The sequence below is a fragment of the Diabrotica virgifera genome, chromosome 4, assembly GCF_917563875.1.
Source record: "Diabrotica virgifera virgifera chromosome 4, PGI_DIABVI_V3a".
Lineage (NCBI taxonomy): Eukaryota > Metazoa > Arthropoda > Insecta > Coleoptera > Chrysomelidae > Diabrotica > Diabrotica virgifera.
Genome location: NC_065446.1, coordinates 56,893,819 through 56,910,349, shown reverse-complemented (window position 1 = coordinate 56,910,349; position 16,531 = coordinate 56,893,819). Strand labels below are relative to the sequence as shown.

The window sequence follows — 16,531 nt, the reverse complement described above, 5'->3', positions numbered from 1 at the left end:
CTATAACATATTAAAAAAATTACTTAAATCGGACATCAGGTTTAGGAAATACAAGACATTAAAAATGACCCATTTTTTGGGGTGCCCGTTTTCTCTGCCGGTGAGTGAGTATTATCCGATATTTTTTTGGTCCTTCTGTTTTATTAATAATATAATTTAAGAACAGTATTTGGTTTTATGGATACATACATTGCTAACATTAAAATTAAAAATGAAAAAGGATCATAAATACACTTGTATAGAATTCGTAGGAATATCTGACACAATTAGGTTCGCGATCACTCTCTCACCTCTTTATGTATTTAAAACAACGCAAGATGCACTTGGCTTTTTTTGGCAGCTATGTAAATATCAAAAATAAAAAATGGAATCTGAAAAATAATGCTACACATTTTGTAAAACAAGTAGTTCCCAGGTCAATGTCTAAGTGATATTAACATATTTAATAATATAGAGCAGTCATCAGCGATAAAGAACTGTAAAACCGTGGAATTTTGAGAATCAACAACAATTTTAATGAAAATTTGGATTTCAGTTTGGTTAACCCTCTTCTTCAAAATCTACCCTATTCCGAATCGGACTTTTAAGGGAATGCCGAATTAAGGGATAAAAAGTCCCCTAGCTTAGCGATTAAGTCATTAGCGATTGAGACTATGCATTTTTCATTGAAAAAACACACGTTTTATAACCGTTTTTCATGAATATCTTAAAAAAGTTTAATTTTATAGAAAAAATCATTAAGAATAAAATTGTAGCTAATAAAAAACAAAGAGATTCGCTTCAGAAAGACCTATGTAAACCCAATAATGACTGAGTTAACGACTGCTCTGTAAAGAATGGTTATTTTCGAAGAATCTCGACATGGAGAACCTTCAATTTCAAATAACTCGAATGTGGTGCAGTATTTTGGGAAAACTTGAAAGATATCTTTTAATGTTCATTAAATACCTTTGAAATAAGCTGTAATAAAAGTATTTTGCGTAAGAACTGCCTTTTTTTTGAAATGTAACAAATGTACCCTCGTCATTACAATCCTAATAGAAATGAATAATATAGCTTCTTACTTGAAATTAACTTTATATAGGTATAATTGATACGATCCATGTGATTTGACCGGTTTGGACTGCTTAGTTTAGAAAAATAGTTGATTAAGTCTAAAATTACATTTTTATAATTTTTTAAAAGAGTGCATTTTTTTTAAATAAACCCAAAAGTTTAATGAACTTTAAAAGATGTCTGTTAAGTCTTTCCAAAACAACGAGTTATTTGAGATTGAAAGTTCTCCATTTCGAGGTTCTTCGAAAATAACCATCCTTTAAAGAGCAATAACTCAGTCGTTATTGGGTTTACATAGGTATTTCCGACGCAAATCTCTTTGTTCTTTTATTAGGTATATATAATTTTTTTCTTAATGATTTTTCTATAAAATTGAATTTTTTTAAGTTATTCATGAAAAACGTTTATAAAACGTGAGTTATTTCAATGAAAAATGCATAGTTTCAATCACTAATAACTTGAAAAGTATCAACTTTGCAAACAAAATTTGATAGAACAAAATTTACTCAGAATTGGTCAATCTATCGACACTCATAGTTATTTTGATTGAACAAATTTTCATCCCCTAGATGGGGCTGTTTTCACCCCCAGGGCAAAAGCCCGCTTCGGCGTAGGGTAGATTTTGACAAAGGTTATAAATACTACCTAAATCCAAATTTTCAAGAGAATCGACCGTGATTCTCAAAATTCCACGAGAAAATGGCTTTTGATTGGAGTAATAGTCCAGTCGTTAGAGACGAAATTGCCACTGAACATCTAAAAATTATACGAAGGAGCCGAATTCTGCAAAGAATATCAGGATTGGGACCCAAACAAAGATGTAAAAAATCTTGAGACATTTACCTCCGGGATTTCCCTTACTCTTCTCGCAGGGGGGGCGGCAACGAAAAATATATTTGCCAAGAATCTATACGCCGTAAAAAATGTTTCAAACAAGAAATGTAAAGATTGTATTTATATTTTATTAGTCACAGGTGATTTTAATGACAATTACATTTTTACCTATAAAGATTTGACGTTTCTATTTCCACTTCGGAAATCGCCTTCAAAAAGATTATTAAGAAAATTGTGTTAAAAGAATGTATAACCGCCAAAGTGTTAAGGAAGTTATGTGTCGTTAAAAAATTGAGGTTGATATACTTGCCCAAGGTATACTTACCCAAGGCAACAGCCATGCTCTTGCTGAAAAGAGCTGAATAAATGTAGCTGATATAATGTTAACAAAAATATTTATTAGCAGATTTTGCGTATCTGTTCTTTCAGATTTCGCACCCTTAACTGATATTGAAACTCGCCGGTGTTGTTTCTGAGAGATCGGTTCATTCTACGCAAAAAGAGCTAATAAACAATTTGTTCAAATTATCTCAGCTTGTTTGAAACAATTTTTTGTTCTACGTACAGATTCTTGGTAAATCAATGTCTCTCCCCCCTCCCCACGATTGTGGTAGTTTTAGCGGGAGGTAAGAGTGGCAAACTTTTTTGCATTTTTTTAGGGTTCTAAAATTAAAATTCTTAGCAAAATTCAGTTTCTTTGTCTTTTTTTTTTCGAGATCAAATTAAAATCTAACGACTGAACTATAAAACATTGTATCAAGTTAAGGACTATTAAAAAATAGTTCTGTTTGAACATGTTCAGAACGTTCTGCATAAGTTATAACAATAAGGAAGTAATCACCAGTGCAATCTATGTTTTGTTTACTACATACTAATATATCTTCTTACAGCTTCTCTACTTTACGTTTTGCAAATGCATGACTTTGTTTTTATTGCAATGCATGGCTTTGCACAAACTTTCAAGCTACTCTCTTTATACCGTTAGTTTGTGTTTCTTTATTTTAAAAATGATTTTACAATTGTAATATTCATATATGTGCCATAAAAATGAAAGAGATATGTTTATATAGTTTTTAGTACTTCGTTGATAAAAAATTATATTTTATTGCACAATTATTTTAACATAATCTTATGTAAAAATATTGTTACGAATTTATAATTCTCAATTTTTGTGATAATCTTTGTTTTTTAACTCGAAAAGTAAAAATAAAAGACGTAAGTACAGTAGAGCGTCGATTATCCGAACGTCGATCAACCGAACGACCGGTTATCCGAACTCCCGACTCCCGCGCCCCGCACTCGAGTACTGAGCAAGCGTTAGTAATTAACGCTTAAAATATCTTCAATTTTCTTCAATTGTGTACCCAAAAATATGTTGTTGCAAAGACTGCACTTTTTTGTTTAATTGCTATTTGTCATTATCAAGGTATAAACAAATATACAGTTATATAAATATGGTTTTTATTCACTTGTGGATAAATATGTATGACAATCTCAATATAGTTCGATTATCCGAACAAATCGGTTTTCCGAACACCCATGTCCCCCAATTAGTTCGGATAATCGACGCTATACTGTAGTATCTACGAGAAAGAAAATTGTCAGAAGTTAGCTTTAAATTTTCATAATTTAAAAATTAAAAAAGAGGTATAAAGACTTATTTACTCCGGCACTTTTCTTATGTTAAAGTGGTTTTGGGTTAAATAGGCTGAAACTTTGCAGAGAAGTAGCTTCGGTCATACTGATCAAAATGTCTTAGTATCCCGAGACTAAGAAATCAATTGTTTCTGAGTTACAGAGGTTCAATCTTACCTCTAATATTTTCCTACATAATCACTTGTAGCAGATGATATTTATTTCCATGCATGGGCGCCCATGCCCATGGGCAGGGGGCCATGCACCCCCCCCCCCCCAGCTTTTCGGCTGCTTTAAACTAAATATGGTTATCCAAAGTATACAAAATATATTGTGCAACACTTTCACGTCTGGCCATCCCCTGAAAATTTTTATATGGGCGCCGGTGTCTCCATGTGTAAAGTGTCCCAGGTAAGTTAATATTTTCATTTTCATAGTCAATGCGACTTATTTTTATTTGTTCATCATATTCAGAAAAAATTTTTTTAGTTATTTTGTCCTTCCAGGAGATTTTCAATATCCTACGGTATACCCACATCTCAAATATCTCCAGCTTACTCATGCATTGCTCATTTAATGTCCACACCTCTCCAACAGATAGAAATACTAAGACAATAATTATAGTCATACTAGTCCAGGGCGCATCTGTTTTGAGATGGACGTTGAGAGGTGACTCAAATTTTTTTGCAGAAATTGCTTGAAAATAACTCAAATAATAATATTTGAGTTATCCTCCCACTCAAAATGGTCCGGAACATTGTTTAAATAATCAAAATGTCAAAATATGAAGGAAAAATTCGATTTTTTATTGGTTTTTTGGTTATAACTTTAAAACTGTTCATTTCTGAGAAAAGTTGTACTGGCATAAAAGTTGCGTAATTATATTTCCTACAATATAGAATCGGCTAAAAATTTAAAAAATAGTCACTCTTGTTGCAAAATAGCAATAATTGCGAAAAAAACATACAAAAACAAGTATTAGCATTTTACGTTTTTCAACCATTTATGCTACACTTAGGACCTTCATGTTTTACCCAGATAAACTTTATGATATAGTAAAACAACACTGTAAATTTCATTAAGATTGGTTTAATAGATTTTGCAAAATAAATTTTGCAATCCAGCTTTCGCAAAAAAAATTCATTGCTTTTAAATGTTGCAGGACTGAAAATCAAGCAGATAGCAAGTTGAATTTTTTTTGCTTATAGAAGTGTACTGTACCTTTCATTTGCAATTTGCAAAATTAAAATCGATTAATTACCACGGCGTCACGAAATTTTTTAAATAAACATTAATGTTTGGTGCTACGCGCAGGACAGCGGTGTTCGATTCACACAAGTTGATTTCCACCCAAATTTCTTCCAATCTTTATCTAATATATTATTTTCTTACTCTATATTTTGTTGTATTTTAATATTTTAATTTTACAAAAATCAAACTAATTTTATTATTGTTTGTGAAATATTGTTTAAATAATTGCATATGTTTAAAAATAATAAACTTTTATTCTCTAAGTTAAAATATATGAACAAAGAAAGTTTTTGCTAATAAAAGTGTTATTTCAAAGGATAGAGTATGTGTTTTTATTTTGCAATAAACAAATTTATTTCTTTATATCGAAATGTAATAAAAATTAAAATGTATCAATCATTATCAAAGGTCATTGGAATGCCCAATCAGAGCAAACTATCCGCTGTCCTGCGCGTAGCACGAATAATAATTAATGTTTATTTAAAAAAATTCCTGACGCCGTGGTAGTTAATCGATTTTAATCTTGCAAATTGCAAATGTAAGGTACAGTACACTTCTATACGCAAAAAAATTCAACTTGCTATCTGCTTTATTTTCAGTCCTGTAACATTTTGAAAAAATGATTTTTTTTGCGACAGCTGGATTGCAAAATTTATTTTGCAAAATCTGTTAAACCGATCTTAATGAAATTTATAGTGTTGTTTTACTGTATCATAAAGTTTTTCTCGGTGAAATATGAAAGTCCTAGGTGTAGCATAGATGGTTGAAAAACGTAATATGCGAATACTTGTTTTTGTCTGGTTTTTTTCGCAATTATTGCTATTTTGCAACAAGGGTGACTATTTTTTAAATTTTTAGCCAATTCTATATTGTAGGAAATTTAATTATGCAACTTTTATGTTAGTATAACTTTTCTCGAAAGTGAATACTTTTAAAGTTATAATCAAAAAACGAAGAAAAAAATCGAATTTTTTCTTCATTTTTTGATATTTTAATTATTTAAACAATGTTCCGGACATTTTTGAAAGGGAGGATAACTCAAATAATAATATTTGATTTATTTTCAAGCAATTTCTGCAAAACAATTTGAGTCACCTCTCAACGTCCAAATGTACTAATATTTTTACAGATGCGCCCTGGTCTATACGTATTTTCTATTTTAGGCTTAAGTTTCGACTAAACAGTATTTGTTTCATGTGGTTACACACACTGTGAGTTTTCTTTATTCTTAGGTATTCATCAGGTGTATTCATTGGATTCTTTTTCTTCTTTAAGTGCCGTTTCCTAATTGGAGGTTGGATATCATCATCACTATCTCTACTCTATCTACCGTTGCTCTGAAGAGTTCTATTGAACTGCACTTAAACCGGTCCCTTAAATTCTTCAACCATGACACTCTACTTCTTCCTATACTCCTTCCTCCTCTTATCTTTCCCTGTCTTATCAGTATTAGCATTTCATATAGCTGTTCCCTCATTACGTGTCCCAGATATTGTAACTTTCTTATTTTTATTGTGTTTATTATTTCGTATTCTTTGCCCATTTCTCGCAATACTTCCGTGTTCGTTTTCTTCTGAGTACATGCTATTCTAAGCATCCTTCTGTAACACCACATTTCAAATGACTGTAGCTTATTTATGTGTCCTTGCTTCAATGTCCAGCTTTTAAGTCCATAATTGCAGTATCAAAAACACATTTGAGGCATCTGAAACCTTGTTGCAGAGAACTGTTTTCATTTTTACAAACGCATTTTTTGCTATTTATCTGTTCTTCTTCCTCTTTATAAGTAATTCTGCTTGTTCATTGGCGGATTGATACCTCTATGGAAGGTTGTCACTCCATCTTTTGCGCGGTCGGCCGATACTTCTTCTACCGATTGGTGATTTATCTCGTACTATTTTGACCACACGTGTCTCTCCTATTCTGGTTATGTCGTTGTTCCATTCTCTTTTTCTATTTAGTGACCATTTGTTTATACTCTGTACGTTACATTGTCTTCTGACATCTTCACTCCTCTTTCGATCTCTCAGTGTATTTCCTGTAATTCTTCTCAGTACTCTCATCTCTGTCGTTTCCAGTAGTCTTTCTGTTGTGGCTGTATCGGGTCTTGTTTCTGATGCATATGTCATTATTGATCTTACACTGGCTATATAAATTCTTGACTTCATCTCAATGTTAATATGTCGGTTTCGCCATATAGTGTTATTAAGGCATCCTGCCAGTCTATTTGCCCTTTGTACTTGATTTCTCACTTCTTTGTCCAGGTCTCCGTAACTTGACAATGTAATTCCAAGGTATTTTATTTCCATTACTTGTTCAATACTGATAAAATTTATATTTTACATCTGATTGGTTCTTTACTGATTACTGTTGTTTTGGGTTTCTGAGATGAAATTGTCATATTGAATTCTTTTGCTCTTATGTTAAATCTGTGGACTAATCCTTGCAGACTATCTTCATCCTGGGCTATGAATATTGCGTCGTCTGCGTAGCAGAGTATTTTTACTTCTTTGTTTCTCATTCTATATCCTCGTCCTTTGTTGACGTTTTTGATGATTTCATCCATGATTAAATTGAAGAGCATAGGACTCAATGAGTCTCCCTGCCTATATCTATAGGTTCTGTAAGTTGTTGCTTGCAAATATATGCTTGTAGTTATTATCATGTATTTGTTCTTTTATATTCATTTTTAGTCTATATTGTTCACAGAACCTGGACCCCGATTTTTGAGCCTTCGCTTCGTTATTGATCATTCGCTATCTGTACACTCTACAGATACAGATAGCGAATGATTGATAACGAAGCAAAGGGTCAACAATCGGGGTCCTGTTTGTTTTGTTTAGTACTAATTGCAGTTCTTGCCATAATCACAGTCTCATCCGCATATCTTATGTTGTTAACATATTTTCCGTTAATTATTATTTCATAAACCTTGAAAATATGCATAACCGAAAGAAATTAATCCTAAAAACAGTCCATTATTACTTTACAAACAGATTTTAATCTAGACTCTGATGTTTTCAGTAATGTCAGATTCCATCGTTTCGTTCATAAATTGATGTCACCAAATAAGGGAGTCAGGTTTATGAGATTTTTAAATAGCCTACAGTATTGTACTATTATCTCAAATTGGTTAGCCACGATATACGTCGTCGGTCTATGCCTGTTATCCCCAGTATCTTGCCCTACATAATAATCTACAGCATCGCATATCTCTCACCTTCCATGACTTGACCCATATACTGCAATTTTCTTATTTTAATTGCATTTAATATCTCCTTTTCCTTGTCAGTTCTTTCTAAAACGTCGTTATTCGTAACCTTTCGACCAAACTTATTTTTAAAATTCTTCTATAAACACACAACTCAAATGCTTCTATTCTTTTACTTATATCCTTTTTTAGCATCCAAGCCTCAATTCCATTATTATTGAATGTTGCTCTGGTTTTTCGTATTCGTGGTTTTTTTAATTTAGCTTAAATGTCTCGACATCTAAGGCCATTGGCATGGTACACTTGATTTCGCAATCAGATTATACTGTAATGTGTGTGTGTTGAGTACGTTTCTTGTTACTTAGTAAAGTCGATTTCATTGTCTTTACAAAGAGACGCTAATTGTATCCGAACATATGTGGTCCCTATACGTGGTTTGATCTCCTGTGTATAATCGTTGTTTTAGGTTACAATTGTTCTCAAGTATGTATATCTGTCCACCTTTGAATGAGTTCGTCCCTAATCCATAACGTTTCTTGTTGGTGTGTCTTTGCGTTTATGAATTTATTCCTAGGTAATTGTAATTTTATATTACTTCTTATATTTTTTCATATTTTAAATATATTATATTGTTATGTTTCATTTTAATTATCATAAATTAAAAAATGTCGTTATAGATAAAAAAAACAAATAAAATACAGGTTTTTAATTAAATTCTTTTATTATTTATTCTAATTGCCATTGGTTTGTCGCATTTAAATAGCTTCTGTTTAGCACAAAACATTATTTAATATTTGCAAATGCCTTTTCGGATAATCAACTGTTAATAGATGTTAAGAAAATGTTTTTCGTATTTCAAAAATTAGTTTTCTTTCTCCTGGATAACTTCCAACTTGGCATTTGGTCTATAGAATTAATTCGTTTTTTCTCATTATTTTTTTGGCATTGAACAATTTGTTTCATTAAATACAACGGTCAAACTATGGGTTTTAATAAATAATCTGGTTGTCTTCAATAAGTACACTCTCGTAAGTGCACTTTATAGGACACATAAAGGTATTTTTAACATTAAAGAAACTGTATACTAGCTCAAGTTGAATAGCTTGCGAAGTGTAAATGAAAAAACACAATTTTATTATCGTCCTTAAACTAAGCAAGGTGCAAATACTTGCTTGTCTTGGAATCTGTGAGGAGCTATGGTACTGTTCCTTTCTACTTTCCATATAGTTATAAAAGAGAAAACCTGATCAACGTACTTGTTAGATCAGGGCTTAGTAATATCATAAATGAAATTGACGGTATAGAATGGATGATCATCCACATATAGACCTAAAGTACATTCCAAGTAGACATTTATCCACAAAATGGATGGGGTTGAGGAAACACTCGATCCAGAGTGCAGATACGTATACCAAATGTACAGTTCACAGGTTCTAAAGGTGTCGGTGAGGGATGGCGTCTATGCGCTGTATTACAGTCGGTGTATGAGAAAGTATAATAAATCATACAGAAGCAAAAAAACTTCGTTTGTATAATGGTATGAAAAGTTTATTAAAAAACTATTAAAATATCATCCAAATGGATTGCAAAACGTTTTCGATCTAAATCAGATCATCTTCAGTGCGTTCTGGTTAGTAGATGAAACTAGCACACTATTAAAAGTGGTAACATCGAGATATATGATTTACATGTTAATATTATGATAAAATTAGCGACTCCAAGTCGATGTTAAAAGATTATATATTAATAGTGCTCAAAGGGCAACATGGTTCCCTGCTCGAATAGAACGTGTGGTTCTTGCCAGTTCAATGGACACAGACCAACCAAGTGGAGCAACCAGATTATCCCAAGTAGCGTGCACGCTGCGAGCAAGATACGTGCACTTGGCTTGTTTGTTTCCCTTCAATACACATTCAGAGGTTTCTCGGCTTCTTCAGTCTCATTATGCCTTCCAAGCAACATGGTTGATCACAGGCAACGTGTTGATTTTACCCTGTATGTGTATTTATATAATAGATAAAAAAAGAAGAATGTGGGTTCATCCCAGGCTCATTTAATTTTTTTCTTTGTCGAATTTCTCATTAGATCCCTTGAAGACCTCATTACACGATGAGCCAGGCTCATATCTTCTTAATCCTGTCATAGTAATATTCTGATGTCGTATCCCAAATGACAGGTTGGCTTTTATGAAGTTTTTAACAGCAGCAATAAACCTGTATCCAAGCTTAAATCCATGGCGCGGTCAATGTGTACTTGCTGATTGCTTAGCTCAGACTGCCAAGTCGCCCGAATTGTTGTGCACGTGGCGGCGTAGCAGAAACGGGCGTCCTCTCATTCCACGCAGCTTGTTAGTAGCTTGCACGCTACGGCTGCGTTCGAGTGCGAATGGGCATTTACTAATTACAACTTATATACTGCTGAACCGCCAGCGCATTCAGCTTGCTCACAGAATGTACGCTACTTGCAAAGACGCAAGTGCGCATCGAGCATAAGGCTAGTACCTAAATGCGGAGAGGATCTCGACAAAATGATCAAAGATAACACTGTCACACTGGTATGGGTTTCCGATCACCGGGGAATACACGGCAATGAAGGAGCTGATGCACTTGCCAGAAGAGCATAAGCTACAAAATACTTCAGATTCAGGTAATACAGATTCTAATACGACCGTGGGAGTACCAAAAAGTAACGTCCGCGACTGAAAAAAAAAAGCCTAGATCATAAGGCAACATAGCTCTCACTGGGAAACATGTCCAGTCAAACATGTGGCAAATATATATTGGACAGACATATGATAATACGGCTAACGTGCTGCGAAAAATAAGCATTAATCAGTTCAGAGTAACAACAGGCTTTTTTACTGGACATGTGCCAGTCAAGGGATACCTTCATACAACACATCTGTTTCTTGGAGACTTAAACTACAGACTCTGTAGCAGTTGACCTGAAATAGCTAACCATATCCTGCATGACTGAACACTTTTTGGAGACTACCAAGTGACCCAAGGCCAAGGAATCTAAAACATATGCTACCTATCCATTAGACCTGTACAAACGTGTACATAATTCAGAAGATAGATAATAAGCCGTTTGGCTGCAGCCAGTTATATCCATGTGCTATTTACTATCCGTATTATTCCATGGAATGGAAGCGTGGAACCTGAAAAAATTAACGTGACGAGACTGGAGGCACTCGAGATGTGGATGTACCGAAGAGTACTGATGATCTCATGGGTAGATTGACTAACCAACGTAGAGGTAATGAGACGTACGCACAAGAACAGAGAAGTATTTCTAACAATAATTAAGAAAAGAAAACTGAGATATATGGGACATGTGATGAAAGGAGATAAATATCTAATACTCCAGGTCATTATGCAAGGAAAAATCCAGGAAAAAATATCCATAGTAAGAAGACGTAACTCATGGCTGAAGAACGTTAAGGAATGATTTGGATATAGTAACAACGAATTATTTAGAGCCGCGGTCTCAAAAGTAAAAATCGCTCTGATGATTTCCAACCTTTGAAGCGGAAACGGGACGTAGGGAAGAAGTTATATCCACCTTTAAAATACAAATGCACAATAATCCATCCATAGAATTATTCCCTAGTAATTCATTAACTTCATAATAAATATTTTCTAATAGCACATTAAAATACTATAATAAATACAAGATACATTCTTCTGAAACTGCTTTCCTGTATCATCTCAGCTTTTATCAAGTATGTTGCTTTGAATAAACAACTTTGAAAAGTAATGGTTTTTGTGGCGGAAAATAGGCTTTTTCCTACATTATTTCTTCCACACTAAACACTTATTTTTACACATAGATTCTTTAGAAAGTGTACAGTGTACTCATGCAGTAAGCAATGACAATATAATTTTCAAATTTTTTCGAATTAACACACTTGTTTCTTACATATTGATTCGTTTATCTTCCCTTGTTTCTAAAGTTTGTTGAAATCTTAAAATTTATTTTAAAAATCTTTCATTTAGTGTGTGTATACTTATTTATTATCACATGCTTATAGACGGAGAGGCAGCGCTGAAAAATCTATTTCAATTTACTAAAGCTAGATTTTTCACAGTTGATTACTGTGAGTGTGTAGAGAAACATACTGCGGTCGGTCAAGCGAAACGTAGAACAGGGGTTACTGAGAGGGTATCAAAGTTGCATTCCTACGAAGGTAATTATTTCCATTTACTAAGGCTGAAAATAAGTACACACATTCTAAATTAAATATAAATAAAAGTTATTATAGTCGGTCAGCTGTATGACGGGACATAGCCGGTCGGTCGGCCCCAATAGTCGATTGAAGAAATGAAGCATATTGGCTCGCAATTTTTTCGTCCAGCATGGATTTACTTGAAATTTTCACAGAAGGTAGGGAATAGTCCAAAGATAATTTTCTATATCATGCCGCTATCATACGCTTAAACCTTGGGGGTGGTTACCACCCCATCTCGGGGGTGGAAATTTTTTATTACATTTTAACCATGTAATTCGATGGAGAAAGTGATTATAAGAAAAAAATGTTTTTTACATTTTCTTCGTAAAACTAATATTTTTCGAGTAATTCGCGCTTGAAAATAACAGTTTTTCGACGAAAAAATCGACTTTTTTAGAATTTTGAGAATACCTCGAAAAATATGCATTTATTAAAAAAAAACTGTAGATATCAAAATTGTACCTTTTAGTAACACAAACCATATTATTTTCCAGTAATATATTTAAGACCAATACAAACCGAGGTACGGCATGTTAAAGATTAGCTTTTTTCGTCAAATGAAGAATTTGAAATATTTAAAGCCAAATAATGGGAAAAATTTGCATTTTTCGAGGAAAACTTAAATAATCTTTTTCCAAGTAAGCAATTAGACCTTTCAAAAAATAATAATAAAAGGATTCTAGCATGAAAATTAAGTGACTTATAATCAAAAAAATGTCGGTACCTGCTTTTTTCTACGAAAAAATCAGTGAGAACAACCCCCTAACTACCTTCCTATTTCAAAATTGGTCTTTACCTTTCTGTAGTTCCTTTTATATTTATATTATCAATAAACTCAAGGAGTTTGATCTATTTAAATGGCCTAATTTTGGAAAAATTGGAGTTTTAAAGAAAAAATGATTTTTTGCAATTTGGTATTTTTCACCTTTTACTTCATAATATCTCCGAAAATACTGAAGATACGAAAAAAATTATAAACTACTAAATTGTAGCTTTTTTAATGACTAAAATTACTCTGTACATAGATTTTCATTACAGTGAGCAGTTAGCCATATATAGCTGTTTAAAGCCTCTATTTACCAGCAAACACCCCCTTATTTGAGCCCTTTAAACCCGCCCCAATTAAAAACTAAGCGATCTTACGGAATTTAATTTACACAATCTTATAGCTCTCGAAAAATCCTACAAAATCATTTTTGAAGAAACTTTTTATCGCCAAAAATATATAGAATATTTTTCGAGGTATTCTCAAAAAACCCTCTAAAAAAGTTGATTTTTTCGTCGAAAAACTGTTATTTTCAAGCGCGAATAACTCGAAAAATATTAGTTTTACGAAGTAAATGTAAAATACATTTTTTTCTTAGAATCACTTTTTCCATCGAATTACATGGTTAAAATGTAATAAAAAAATTCCCACCCCCGAGATGGGGTGGCAACCACCCCCAAGGTTTTAGCGCATGATAGCGGCATGATATAAAAAAAGATCCTTGGACTATTCGCTACCTTCTGTGAAAATTTCAAGTAAATCCATGCTGGTCGAAAAAATTGCGAGCCAAAATGCTTCATTTCCTCAATCGATTATTGGGGCCGACCGACCGGCTCTGTCCCGCCATACAGCTGACCGACTATAATAACTTGTATTTATATTTAATTTAGAATGTGTGTACTGATTTTCAGCCTTAGTAAATGGAAATAATTACCTTCGTAGGAATGCAACTTTGATACCCTCTCAGTAACCCCTGTTCTACGTTTCGCTTGACCGACCGCAGTATGTTTCTCTACACACTCACAGTAATCAACTGTGAAAAATCTAGCTTTAGTAAATTGAAATAGATTTTCAGCGCTGCCTCTGGGTCTATTAAGTAAATGCACTATCAGGCTCCTAAATAGTTGCTTTTCAGTAGATATTATAAATAGTACCTAGTGCAATTTGAAAGGGTTTAGATTTTATCAACGCTGTTATCAATGGTTCTCTTAAATTATAAGACTGATTAAAATTTTTATTCTTTTTATTTTATATTTTAATATAAGGAAACACAAAATGTTATGATGTAAGCAAACAATCGCTGTAGAATTTGCTTCTTGCATGTACTAATACTTCTCTCTTGTACAAATGTCACCTGTCATAACGGTATTTTTTCTAAAACAGCACCCTTTATCGTGGCAAGTCTCAGCTGATGGAACGAAAATGATAGGTCATATGATTCTGAGGCGAAATTCTCGAGATACAAGTGGATCCAGTGCTTCTATTTTGGGACTTAAAGTAGTTGGCGGAAAAATACTCGAAAATGGAATGACTGGGGCTATTATAGAAAAAGTTAAAAAGGGCAGTATAGCTGACGTGGAAGGACAACTAAGACCTGGTAAGTAATAACGATTGTCAGGACAGTTTTCTTTAATATCAATTTTTTTACTAATAAATCATAATACAGTTGAGTCCAGTGTTCTTTACCCGTGCGTCAACATTTAAAGCATTGGAAATAAGTCGGAAATTTACTAAACTCAACAGCAACAGACAGAAAGTGGGTACTACTCCGATCACGGGTTATAGTATAAAATTTGACGTTATCAACTAGAATAGAATAGAAATATGCTTTATTGTCACTGAAAATTATACAATTTTATGGACAAAGCTTAACACAGAGTCACAAAAAAATATATATAACAATAACAAATACAATTTCCTGAAATTAGATAAATCGTCAATAAAAAAATATAAACACGTTAAAAAAGTGAAGCAAAAAACAAAACCGGTATATTGCAAAATTACTATAAATTGCAAAATTGAACATACAACATAATACATATAATAAAACACAAACAAAGGAACTAATAAGTTTAAGCTGCTGTATGTGACACCCAAATATAGATAAGTATATTTTAGTTACGTGTGCATTACTGTAATTTCTTAGTTAGTCATTAAGAAACTCTTCTACTGAATAATATGGTCTTTTAGATAAATGAGCTTTTGTCATTTTACGGAACTAATGGAAAGATGTTGCAGATTTAAGTTGTAAAGGGAGATGGTTGTATAATTTTTTTGCGGAATATATTATAGATTTCTTTACTAACTCAGAAGACGGGATCGGTAAATAGACATCAAAAGTTGAATTTCTGGTGGAGTAGTCATGATGAGGCCTTGCTGGAAAGACATGCAGGTGTTTACGAATTAAGCAAACAGTTTCTAGAATATACAAAGATGGAAGGGTTAAAATTTCGTGATCTTTAAAGTAACTTCTGCAATGGGTTGTTCTTCTGAGGCCAAACAGATATCTTATTGCTCTTTTTTGTAATTTGAAAATAACATCAAATTGGGCAGCTGTACTAGACCCCCAAAAAGGAAGACCATATCGAAGATGAGACTCGAACAAAGAAATAGTTATTTATGTACCAAGTCAGTAAAGTGACTCTTTATCGAACGAGTCTAATATTACGAGAAGAGCGAGCGTAGCGAGCGAGGCGAGTAACCGACGAGTTCGATAAGGAGTCTTTACTGACGTGGTGCATACAAAATTTTATCGCCAACATATATTTTTTTAAATTTAATGTCGTCCGAACCACTGGGGTTATAAACGACAACAATGGAAAATACATATTAAAAATAAAAAAATATTGTAATATTAAGTAAATACATAGGTATGTACTAACAAAAAGTATACCTGAAAAATTTGTGATACAATTAATTTATTTTAATCCTATTTCCGTTAAAAACTGTATATTGTTGATATTAATTTGTATTGTCTCTAAGAAGCTCAGATATGTCCCTGGGAAGGTTGAGTTTACTTCTCGTTTGCTGGTATATTTGACAATATCGGTTAAGATATGTTTTATTGATATAAAATAATATTTGCCAACATAATTTGATATTGGTTTTAACACTTACTTGCAATTTACAATTTAAGAACTTTTTAAATTTCATAATATAAACATAATAATTTCATGACAGTGATGACAGATAACTTGCAAGATAACCGCTTTCGATTTTTAATCGATAGTTATCAATATTGAATAATTACTAAATCGGTAAAGTTTTAATTTATTTTCTATGAATATAATTACAAAATACTACAGAATTTCACTTTTTGACATAAATTTAATTGATAATATCGCAAATTGCGTACAATATTTTTAATAATTAAAGTAAATAAATTGTAAGTCCACTCAAATACTCGCCATTCGATTACTGCCATCGACCACTTACATTCAATCTCGGTTAATTTGATTAATCGCGGCAGGTAAAGTAAAATTCTTCTTTCAGCACAATAAAGTGTTACTTTACTGCCGCAAATGAGGGCAAATGAGTACAATAATGA

The 16,531-nt window shown here is 32.8% G+C and overlaps 1 protein-coding gene across 1 annotated transcript in view; it reads left to right on the top strand.

Annotated features, from left to right (window-relative positions):
• LOC114331790 (regulating synaptic membrane exocytosis protein 2) overlaps window positions 1–16,531 on the top strand; it is a 421,091-nt gene that overhangs the window by 207,412 nt on the left and 197,148 nt on the right. The window contains exon 6 of the mRNA XM_050648222.1: window positions 14,368–14,581. Within this exon, the coding sequence (XP_050504179.1) occupies window positions 14,368–14,581 (214 nt within the window). The remainder of the gene's footprint in view (window positions 1–14,367; window positions 14,582–16,531) is intronic.